At 43.5% G+C, this 11,550-nt stretch overlaps 1 protein-coding gene across 6 annotated transcripts in view; it reads left to right on the forward strand.

Annotated features, from left to right (window-relative positions):
* The first annotated feature begins 202 nt into the window (after window positions 1-202).
* The window catches only part of VIPAS39 (VPS33B interacting protein, apical-basolateral polarity regulator, spe-39 homolog), a 32,074-nt gene continuing 20,726 nt past the window's right edge, over window positions 203-11,550 (forward strand). The window contains exons 1-7 of one of the 6 annotated variants that reach the window (XM_032287740.1): window positions 203-367; window positions 4,032-4,124; window positions 4,734-4,836; window positions 7,109-7,255; window positions 9,147-9,185; window positions 9,542-9,606; window positions 10,335-10,391. In XM_032287740.1, coding sequence (XP_032143631.1) covers window positions 4,032-4,124; window positions 4,734-4,836; window positions 7,109-7,255; window positions 9,147-9,185; window positions 9,542-9,606; window positions 10,335-10,391 — 504 coding nt within the window. In that variant the 5' untranslated portion in view covers window positions 203-367. Of the gene's footprint in view, window positions 368-448; window positions 738-4,031; window positions 4,125-4,733; window positions 4,837-7,108; window positions 7,256-9,146; window positions 9,186-9,541; window positions 9,607-10,334; window positions 10,392-11,550 lie in introns of those variants that run through there. The other 5 variants (XM_032287739.1, XM_032287741.1, XM_032287744.1 and 2 more) reach the window with 5 other exon arrangements.

Below are 11,550 nucleotides of genomic sequence, written 5' to 3' on the forward strand. Positions count from 1 at the left end.
ATCTGCCCTGCTGAGCCTCATGGGAATTGTAGTCTTTTTTACGTGATCCGCTGGATAACCGCGGAAGGTCGCGCTGAAAGAAGAGGAAATGACCAAGAAGGATGCGTGGGTTTTCTGGGGGCTGTAGTCAAAAAGCCTTGTGGTTCATCGGGACAGCGCCTGACAACAGAAGCAGGAGAAACTACAACTTCCAGTATGCCCTGCGGCCTCTTTATTCGCGTTTCCTTTCCGCCCTGCGATTATTCCCTTCCGCCCTGCGATTATTCCCTTCCGCCCCTTCTCTAGCTGCACAGCCTCAATAGCAAGGCTGGTCCAGCGGCGGCGGAGGCTGGCGCTGTCCTGAGAGGGAGGGCTCGGTGCAGAAGAGGTGAGGGTGTCCCAAGCGCCTTGGGTCGCGTGTCTGGCTGAGTCCAGCCTCTCCGCATCTTGATCTTCCCCCCTCTTCTAGGAGGCATCCCTACACCCTACCACCCCAGGCCTTATTCTCTTCTTTCAGTCTGGGCGACCCTTGGGCACTGGAGTACGCTTGGGATTGGGGCTGCGAGTGAGCCCCAACGATTGATTTGGAAGCCGACTTTTGGTTCATAACGAGCATTTACTGTCAGGGATCCGCTGGGCTCTGACGACTGCGGTAGATCCATGGCTTCCTGGACTTTCACTCATAGAGTCATCCTACCTTAATTCATGTTCCCTGGTCTCAGTTAACAAGCCTCACCTGTATCTTCCTGGCTCGGAAGATAATTGAAACCAAGTCTGACTTCTCACTAGCTGGTTTTTGGAGTTTTCTGAGGCAGGGAGCGTGTTGTGGATTTCTTGCAGATTCTCTGTTTTCCTTTGTAAAATTCCTGTTCTCCCCTGAGATATCTCACCCTATCTTGTGGGCTCTCAGTAAACAGGAGACGATAAGGACAAACCCCTGAAGTATTTAAAATCATGTTGAAGCACCTTTCTGTCACTCTTAAGATGGTATCTGATTACTTTATAACTCCAGAGCCCTTAAATCATTATCTGTACTTGCCAAGTAAACCTTGGCGCTATAAATACAAATTGATGGCAGGTGTCTAGTGCCATTGTATGGTTAAAAAGATTCCAGAAATCCTTTCGCAGATTATTTGGTTAGACAAATTCTATGTCTATCTGTAAATAATTACTATAGTGAAGGAATGATCTCTAGTTTTCCGGAGAGTGAAAAATAGGTAGAAAGACCACGGAAGACACCGGAAATGGTCTAGGAGCCAGAAAGCCTGGATTGTAATTTTGAAATAAGAGCACTTAACAAGGTGGCTTTGATAGGGAACTCTTGTGCCTCACTTTCACCATGAGTCACATGGAAATGGAATCTCCCTGGCCTACCTTACAAGATTGTTCTGAGGGTCAAATGAATGACAGAGTGATTTATGAACTGACATGTGTGCCAGAGAAACATGTTCTATACACATCTTCAGCATTTGTGGCCACTCAAAATTTTTGTATTTTTTTTTTAATCTTTAGGATTGCTAAAAAATAATTTCTTTTTTAGCTTTTCCCAAGGTACCATGATGACGTATAAATAATAAAAGCGTTAATTTTGGGTCAGGCACTGAGTACTTCACATGAATTAACTGGTTTACTTTTCATAACCATTCTCTAAGGTAGGTCATCTGTTATGCTCATTTTACATGTGGAGAAACCAAGATGCAAAAATGTCAGTATGATATTCCATACTAAAAATAATTAACATTTAGTATTTACTTTCTGCTAGACACTTTTACAGGTGTTCCCTGCAATCCTGTGAGTTAGGATATAATTTTCTCCAAGGCTTAGAAGTAGTCATTTATCCAATTTGCTCAGAATTAAGAGAAATCAGGATTTGAACCCAAGGCTGCCTGACTACAATGCCTGTGTGGGATGATTCATGGTGTCTGCTAGCATTTTTGGCTTATCTCTCTCAAATTAAATACAGAAAAGGATTTTAAAAGCAACACTGTTCCAGTAGAAATCAATTAGTGATGTCTGCCACGGGAAGGGAGCAGATAGTAGAAAATTCCCACAATACCTTTGCTCTCCCTGTATCCCTTGAGTTGAAAACAGAGTCAGGAAGTAACCGTAGCATATCTTAAAGGCCATCAAAAGCCTCAACAGGACTACCATGACGAGGCTTTTCTAAGCCTTTAGTGATGAAGGTGCTATTAAAGCAAAAGGAAAGCAAATGGTTCTTTTATAACTTGATACTGTTTAGCCTTTACAGTATCTTTGGTGCTATGGGAGTTTTAATACCTCGTCCTTGGCTTAAATTGTAGTTTTAATTCTAATCCAGTTGGCATTGATAGTTTAGTTTGTAATTCTGGTTCTTTATTTAGAGACAGGGAGGGTCTCACTCTGTCTCCCAGGCTGGAGTGCAATGGTGTGTTCTCAGCTCATAGCAGCCTTGACCTCCCAGGCTCTGGTGATCCTCCCACCTCAGCCTCCCAAGTAGCTGGGACTATGTCGCCATGTCCAGCTAGTTTTTATTTATTTGTTTTTTTTGTAGAGACAGTCTTACTATGTTGCCCAGGCTAGTCTTGAATTTGGGCTCAAGCGATCCTCCCACCTCAGCCTCTCAAAGTGGTGGGAGCCCCTGTGCCCTGTCTAGTTTATAATTCTGGGGCAAACCTGTTTTTTTCAGGGCAAAATTGAATTTCATAGTAGTTATAACAGGGATTTGTGGTCTGTTGACTATCTTTGTTTTCTTGGGCAAGCCCTCATTCCAGATTTTGGCCAACAAGTTGTTAATAAGATAGACATAATTTGAAGATTTAGGTGAGATAGTTCTGCTTCTTTTAATTGCTTTGCTTTCTGTTCTTTCAGGCATTTAAAAAGCATACATGAAAGTGGAATATTTGGCCGGGCGCGGTGGCTCACGCCTGTAATCCCAGCACTTTGGGAGGCCGAGGCGGGTGGATCACGAGGTCAAGAGATCGAGACCATCCTGGTCAACATGGTGAAACCCCGTCTCTACTAAAAATACAAAAAATCAGCTGGGCATGGTGGCGCGTGCCTGTAATCCCAGTCACTCAGGAGGCTGAGGCAGGAGAATTGCCTGAACCCAGGAGGCAGAGGTTGCGGTGAGCTGAGATCGCGCCATTGCACTCCAGCCTGGGTAACAAGAGCGAAACTCCGTCTCAAAAAAAAAAAAATCAAAAAAAAAAAAAGAAAGTGGAATATTTGTCAGTTTTATTCGCTGTAATATTCCCACAGCCTAGAACAGTGCCTCAGAGATGGCGCTCAGGAGATATTTGTTGAAAATGTGAATGCAGTTTTTGTCTGTTTTGTGCATGTTTTCATTGATCTTCCAGTGTATTCAGCAAAGTTTTGTGATGGATTCGTATAGCATTTGCCTGTCTTGCACTGTTGCCTTTAATATATACTTATGCTGCATGCCCTAGCTTTGTTGTAGGGTCCTTCAGAAGTGGGACCACATCTGGCACTTTTTTTTTTTTTTTTTTTTTTGAGACAAGAGTTTCGCTCTTGTTGCCCAGGCTGGAGTGCAATGGCACTATCTCGGATCACCACAACCTCTGCCTCCTGGGTTCAAGTGATTCTCCTGCCTCAGCCTCCTGAGTAGCTGGGATTACAGGCATGCACTACCATGCCCAGCTAATTTTGTATTTTTGGTAGAGATGGGGTTTCTCCATGTTGGTCAGGCTGGTCTCAAACACCCGACCTCAGGTGATCTGCCTACCGTGGCCTCCCAAAGTGCTGAGATTACAGGCATGAGCCACTGTGCCTGGCCTCTGGCACTTTTTTGTATACCTTACAACACCTGAGAGAGGGCCCTGGACAGAGTAGATGCTGTCAGAATGATCTGGGTAATTAGAAGATCTGAAGTGTGATTTGATCAGTTGGAGACCCAAGGATCTGGTTTTATATGACAGGTTCAGTATTTGTTTTGCCAGATCCTTTTCTGCATCCTTGGTTTTTGGGAGCCGTTAGTAGTGCAAGAAACTAAAGCTTTTGGAGCTCTTTAGGGAGAGGCCTAAAGAGGGACAATGTTTGCCTTCCTCTCACTTCAGATGAATCGGACAAAGGGTGATGAGGAGGAGTATTGGAACAGCTCCAAGTTCAAGGCTTTCACCTTTGACGATGAAGATGATGAGCTTTCACAGGTAGGTCAACTGCTAAAGGTTGTACCCTTCACAGTGCCACTCTAAAATTCCTTCCTCTTGCATTCTGGGTAACCTGGCTTTTGACCATGTCTTCATTAGGCTCAGGAAAGAGCCAGAGGGATTGTAAAATTCAACTCACTGCCTTTCTTACTTTACTTTTTAAGATGATTTATTCCTTTCAGGTTTTTTTTTTTTAAGAACCCCAAGTCTTTTATTCATATGATATAATTTTATTCATGTAATATAATGTTTTATTTTTGAAAGGTGAACTGGATTGGAAGATTTATCTTTGTTGTGTCTCTTTTGCAATTGGGGAACCATTTATTTTTGGAGAGGTAAATAAATTCATTCAGGTTTACACTGCAAAGTCACAGCCAGGCATATGACGAGAATTCAAAAGTGGCTTTGATTTCTCCTAACATTTTTTACCACTGGACTGTAGTGTTGGCTAAGACAAGTTTGTTTCCTTGGCAAATATCTAGTATCCTAGGCTTTCGATTACAAAGGGTGAAAGTGTTGGCCACCTTCAGACCCCAGTTCCTCAGCCTTCTTGGTTGTCAGGTGGGAAGAGATGATTGCCTGAGCACCCTGCCTTATGTCCCTTTGCAGTTAAAGGAGTCCAAGCGGGCGGTGAACAGCCTCCGAGACTTTGTGGATGATGATGATGATGATGACCTGGAGCGAGTCAGCTGGACTGGGGAACCTGTGGGAAGTAAGTAGAAGAGGCCCTACACGGGGATGGGTGTTCAGGGTTCTTGTCACTAATGAAGGCTCCCTACCTGTTTGTCTCTTCAGTGCTAGTTGCGAGAGGGGACAAAGTAAGACTATTTTCATATGAGCATACATCTGGAAACTTAGCTCCAGGAGAAGATACTTGGGAAATCCAGCAGGAGTTTCCATATGATTGTATAGGTCTGCTCTTCAGGGGTTGATGCTTGGCTGGCTATTTTAGTCTCATTTGGTGTGCTTGTTTAAATGACATATTCCTAGGCTTTATTTCAGAGATTCTGTTCAGTAGGTCTTCTGCAGCGTGTGGCGGCACGGAGGTCCTCAATTTTTAATAAGCACTGCAGGTGATTCTAATATGTGGTCATATTTGGGAACTACTGACTAATAATCATAACTGGTTGACAGAACAGACTTCCTTACCCATGACTGTTATGTGATACCACTTAATACTTTTTCAGAGTCCATTTGATTTTTTTCTTGAGATGGAGTCTTACTTTGTTGCGTAGTCTGGAGTGCAGTGGCATGATCTTGGCTCACTGCAGCCTCCTTCTCCCAGGTTAAGTGATTCTAATGCCTCAGCCTCCCGAGTTGCGGGGATTACAGGCATTCATCACCATGCCTGGCTAATTTTTGTATTTTTAGTAGAGATGGGGTTTCACCATGTTGGCCAGGCTGCTCTCGGACTCCTAACCTCAAGTTGTCTGCCTGTCTTGGCCTCCTAAAGTGCTGGGATTATAGGTATGAGCCACTGTGCCCAGCCCCCATCTGATTTTTTTTTTTTGGTCAGAGTTCAACCAGACCCCACCTGATTTTTAAGAAATATTTTTAATTAAAAGCTTACAAAAATAGGACATACTATAATGTGACTTAAAGATTAAAATAAACTAAAGGTATATAGTGAAAAGTTTCCATTCCATATTGTTATGTATCTTCTCAGTTTTCAGTTCCTGTCCTCCAAAAAACAGTCACTGCTGCTTTGTTTCTGTGTATTCATCTAAAAATTCTTTTTGTGTTTGGAAATGTATATAGAAATATAGTAGCATACCTCACACCTTGCTCTTTTTGTTTGTTTGTTTTGAGATGGAGCCTTGCACTGTCACCCAGGCTGGAGTGCAATGGCGTGATCTCGGCTCACTGCAACCTCCACCTCCTGGGTTCAAGTGATTCTCCTGCCTCAGCCTCCCTGACAGCTGGGATTACAGATGCCTGCTACCACCCAGCTAATTTTTTGTATTTTTAGAGATGGGGTTTCACCATGTTGGCCAGGCTGGTCTCAAACTCCTGACCTTGTGATTCACCTGCCTTGGCCTGGTGCTGGGATTACAGGCATGAGCCACAGGGCCCAGCTGTGTACCTTGCTCTTTTTATGTGTTAATATAGCTTGGAGATCTTTCCATGTTAGTATATAAAGAACATTCTCATTTTCTCTTTCTTTTTTTTAAATAGTAGCATAGTATTAAATTGTATGGATGTACCATAATTTATTTAGTCAGCCCATTATTGAATTTTAGATTTTTTTCCATCTTTTGCTGTTTATATTTCTATCAATGACTTTGTATTCTGACCATAGATGAATAAATGAAAGAGCAATTCTTAGAGTGGAATTACTCACATAGGATGTTTTTGTCTGTATTGGGTAGATATTGCCAAATTGACCTCCACAGGGGTTGTACCAATTTGTACTACCACCAGCAATGGAGGAGGGTTCCAGTTTCCTTACAACCGGGCCAACACAGGGTATTATCAAGCTTTTGGATCCTTCCCCATCTTATAGGGGCCTAATAGTTTCTCATTGTATTTTTAATTTGTAGTACTCTTAGCAAAGCTGGGAGCAGGTGGTGTGTGCCTCTGGAAGGTAGTGGCGATGGATTGCTTGAGGCCAGGAGTTGAGGCTGACATGAGGCATGATTGTGAGATGTGATTGTGAATAGCCACTGTACTCCAGAGCTCTGGCAACACAGTGAGACCCTGTCCTAAAAAAGGAAAAAGGAAAAAAAGAAAAACAAAAAGAGTGAAGTTGAGCATCTTTTCATATGTTTAAGAGCCATTTAGATTTTCTTTTCTGTGATCCATTTATTCATGTCCTTGATCCATTTTTCTGCTGATTAGTCTATTTGATTCTGTCTTTTCTCGCTGCCCCAAGTTGGCCAAGGGACCAGGGCTTCTGGTGAAAAGCTTTTAGACTCTGTTGAATGTTGGATGTCAAGGATTTATTGTGGATGAGAATTACTGATGTAGTTCTTACTATCTCACAGGTATCTCATGGTCCATCAAAGAGACTGCTGGTAATAGTGGGTCAACCCATGAGGGGCGTGAACAGCTAAAGAGCCGAAACAGCTTCTCCTCCTATGCACAACTACCCAAGCCTACTTCTACCTACTCCCTGAGCAGCTTTTTTAGAGGTAAAGAGAGATGCTGAAAGGGATAGGGAAGTCCTCCTCTTTTTTCAGAAAAATCTTAGGCCATAATTTTGATTTACTTTGTAAGAAAAAGGTTACTGAAGGAGAAAACATTCTCTTTTTCTTTTTTTTTTTTTTGAGACGGGTTTTAACCATGTTGGTCAGACTGGTCTCGAACTCCTGACCTCAGGTAATCCACCCGCCTCGGCCTCCCAAAGTGCTGGGATTACAGGTGTGAGCCACTGCGCCCAGTCTAGGATAAAGCATTCTCATTGGAGCTGGCAGCTGGGTATTAGGAGCGGAAAAAATGAGAGAAATTCATAGGGGTTGGACTAGTTTTCTAGAACACGATGAATAAAATTTACATTAACCCTGTGACCGGTACTGAAGAAATTTGCCTGGATCAAAATTCCTCCCTACCCCTTGTGCATTGCTGTTGGAAAACCTCATTGGTGGGAATGCAAAATGGTGCAGCCACTGTGAAAGACAGTATGGCAGTTAAAAAATAATAATAATTAAACATAGATTTAACATATGACCAGGCAGGCATGGTGTCTCACACCTGTAATCCCAGCACTTGGAGAGGCTGAGGCAGGTGGACCACCTGAGGTCAGGAGTTCTAGACCTGCCTGCCCAACATGGTGAAACCCCATCTCTACTAAAAATACAAAAATTAGCCGGACATGGTGGGGGTCGTCTATAATCCCAGTTGCTCGGGAGGCTGAGAGAGGCGGATTGCTTGAACCTGGGAGGTAGAGGTTTTAGTGAGCCAAGATTGCTCCACTGCACTCCAGCCTGGGTGACAGAGCAAGACTCCATCTCAAAAAAAAAAAAAAAAAAGAATTAACATATGATCTAGCAATTTTACCTCTAGGTATATATCAAAAAGAATGGAAAGCAGTGACTTGAATAGATATTTGTGTTTTTTTTGAGACAGAGTTTCGCCCTTGTTACCCAGGCTGGAGTGCAATGGCGCGATCTCGGCTCACCGCAACCTCTGCCTCCTGGGTTCAGGCAATTCTCCTGCCTCAGCCTCCTGAGTACCTGGGATTACAGGCACGCGCCACCATGCCCAGCTAATTTTTTGTAGTTTTAGTAGAGACGGGGTTTCACCATGTTGACCAGGATGGTCTCGATCTCTTGACCTCGTGATCCACCCGCCTCGGCCTCCCAAAGTGCTGGGATTACAGGCTTGAGCCACCACGCCCGGCCGTGAATAGATATTTGTACCTCCATGTTGATAGTAGCATTAGTCACAATAGCCAAAAGATGGATGTAGCATTAGTCACAATAGCCAGTGTCCAGGTGGATAAATGGATAAAAAAAATGTGTCATATACATGCAGTGGAGTATTACTCAACATTGAAGAAGAATGACATTCTGATACATGCTACAGCATGGGTGATCCTTGAGGACATGATGTTAAATAAAATAAAGAAGGCACAAAAGGACAAGTATTGTATAGCTCCATTTAAGTCTGACCTAGAATAGATTCATAGAGACAGAAAGTAGAATGGTGGTTACCAAGGGCTGGGCAGAGGGAATGGAGAGTTGTTTAAAGGGCAGAGAGTCTCAGTTTGGGATGATGAAAAAGCTCCGGAGTTGGATAGTGGTGATGATTGTACAAGTGTGAATATACTTAATGCCACTGACTTACACACTTAAAAATGGTTAAAATGGTACATTTTGTTATGTATATTTTACTGTAATTAAAAAAAATTTCTCCCTGCTCCATTTTTTAATGGCACTTCAGATTTCTACAGCTGAATAAAACTTTAAGCCTTAAGTTTCTATATTGCATTATAGAGTTCTATACACATTGTGTCTTTAACCAAGCCTGGATGGCCCTGACTTAAACTGTTTACCTTTTCCCTCTTGTGTTCTTTACCTTTAGGTAGAACTAGACCGGGAAGTTTCCAGTCCCTTTCTGATGGTAGGCATTGAACCCTCTTTTAATCGCTGTGGGAGATGTTACTGATCTGGTACAGTCTGGGGAGGTATGGGGACAGGCAGTAATTGGATGACAAGATGGACTTTCTTCTGCATCTACTGTCATTATTAGAGGAATTTTCTGATACTGACCAAGGAGGTAGAAATCATTCTGGCTACAGGGGCAAAGGTGACTTCTAGGGATGCTGTCCTTGGGGAAGAATGGAGATCTACTTTTGGCCAAAAAGTTAATGTTGGGAGCCCACAAGTCAAAAAAATGTGAGGCAGAAGCAGTAGAGAGAAGTAGTGACAAGCAGGATTCATGGTGCCCTTCTGAACCAGCTACCTGTTTTTTTTCAGCTTTGTCAGACACACCTGCCAAAAGCTATGCTCCAGAGCTGGGGAGACCCAAAGGGGAGTATAGGGTGAGTTAACAGTGTACGCTGGTGTGACACTTTCCACAGTATCTTGATGTATGTTACCTTGCTTGATTTTCCCAACTCTTTGAGCAGATATTTTTTTAACCTCCTTTTATCGATAAGAAAACTGGATTTCTAAACATTAGGGCTTGCCTGGGGTCTCACAGCTAGGAAAGGGTGAAACGTAGACTTACAGCCTCTATCTTCTGACTCAGTCCTACCATACTTTGCTTACTCATTATGCTGCCACTGAAGGCTGTCCTTTGAAACCCAGTAACCATCAGTCTGGAAGCTTGGCGGAGCTCATAATCCCATGAGGCATATAAAAGAGCAAATTGATTCATAAGGAAGAAACCGTATCCTAAGTTCAGAAAAGGAACATGTCTCCAATGTCTCTCTCCTTCTGTTGGCCAAAGGCATTGTTAGAATCCTAAAACGTGATTCTAATTGCAACTAGAGATTGCAGTCCTGAACCAGTAGGCATAGGGCTCCTGGCTTTGTCAATTGGCTCATCCCTCTTTGATCCATCTCCTCCTGTCTGTATCGCTCCTGCGCTAGTTCCTTCAGAAACTCAAAACAAGACCATCCCATTTCTTCATTTTTTTCACATCCATCCCTTCCTGCAAAGTATTTCCCCCTTAGAGACTGAGACTGTGAGTTTGAGTTGAGGAGTTGGTACACTGATGAATTTGATTCCTTAACTTCCTGGGATTCATGTCTTGCTAATATTCCAGGATTACAGCAATGATTGGAGTCCCAGTGATACAGTGCGACGCCTCCGGAAGGGCAAGGTAAGGATAGAGAATTTTTGTGAGGTTCTTTGGGAAGCTGGGCAGCTTGTTCCCACAGGGAAGATTTCTTGACCTCTCTTCAGTTCTCATTTGTTCAATGAATTTCAGGGGGAAAATAAATCCATAAGGTTGAAAGTCAGCTGCAAAATTTCTGATTCTCCATTGTTGCTTTAATGGAGTACTGGGGAAAGAGTGATGGATGAGAGGGAAAAGTACATTTAAGAGAGAGCAGCTGGGTGTGGTGGCTCACAACTGGAATCCCTGCACTTTGGGAGGCCGAGGTGGGCAGATCACCTGAGGCTGGGAGTTCGAGACCAGCCTGACCAACACAGAGAAACCCTGTCTCTACTAAAAATACAAAAATTATGTGGACGTGGTGGCATACACCTGTAATCCCAGCTACCTGGGAGGCTGCGGCAGGAGAATTGCTTGAATTTGGGAGGCGGAGGTTGAGGTGAACCAAGATCGCGCCATTGCACTCCAGCCTGGGCAACAAGAGTGAAACTCTGTCTCAAAAAAAGGAGTGAGAGGCTGAGTGCAGTGGCCCATGCCTGTAATCCCAGCACTTGGGGAGGCCGAGGCAGGTGGATCACCTGAGGTCAGAAGTTCTAGAACAGCCTGGCCAACATGGTAAAACGCTGTCTCTACTAAAAATGCAAAAATTAGCTGGGCGTGGTGGCATGCATCTATAATCCCAGCTACTTGGGAGACTGAGGCAGGAGAATCACTTGAACCCAGGAGGCAGAGGTTGCAGTGAGCTGAGATCATGCCATTGCACTCCAGCCCGGGCAACAGAAGCAAAACTCTGCCCTTCCCCCTAAAAAAGAGTGAGAACAATCTTTTATGTTAGATCTTTGATTGATGTAGTTCATTTTTGCGTACGGTGTGATGTAAGGGGTTGAGTTTCATTGTTTTCCCCATGTACATCTTCATTTGTTCCAGCACTATTTGTTGAAAAGACTCTCCTTTCCCCATTGAATTATCTTGTTGATGCCTTTGTTGAAAATCGGCCCAGTCACAGTGGCTTACACCTGTAATCCCAGCACTTTGGGAGGCCAAGAGGGAGGATCTGTTGAGCCCCGGAGTTCACGACTAGCCTGGGCAACATAATGAGACCACGTCTCTATAAAAGATTTAAAAAAAAATTAGCCAGGTGTGG

The sequence above is a fragment of the Sapajus apella genome, unplaced genomic scaffold, assembly GCF_009761245.1.
Source record: "Sapajus apella isolate SASKATOON/1434 unplaced genomic scaffold, GSC_monkey_1.0 scaffold20, whole genome shotgun sequence".
Taxonomy (NCBI): Eukaryota; Metazoa; Chordata; class Mammalia; order Primates; family Cebidae; genus Sapajus; species Sapajus apella.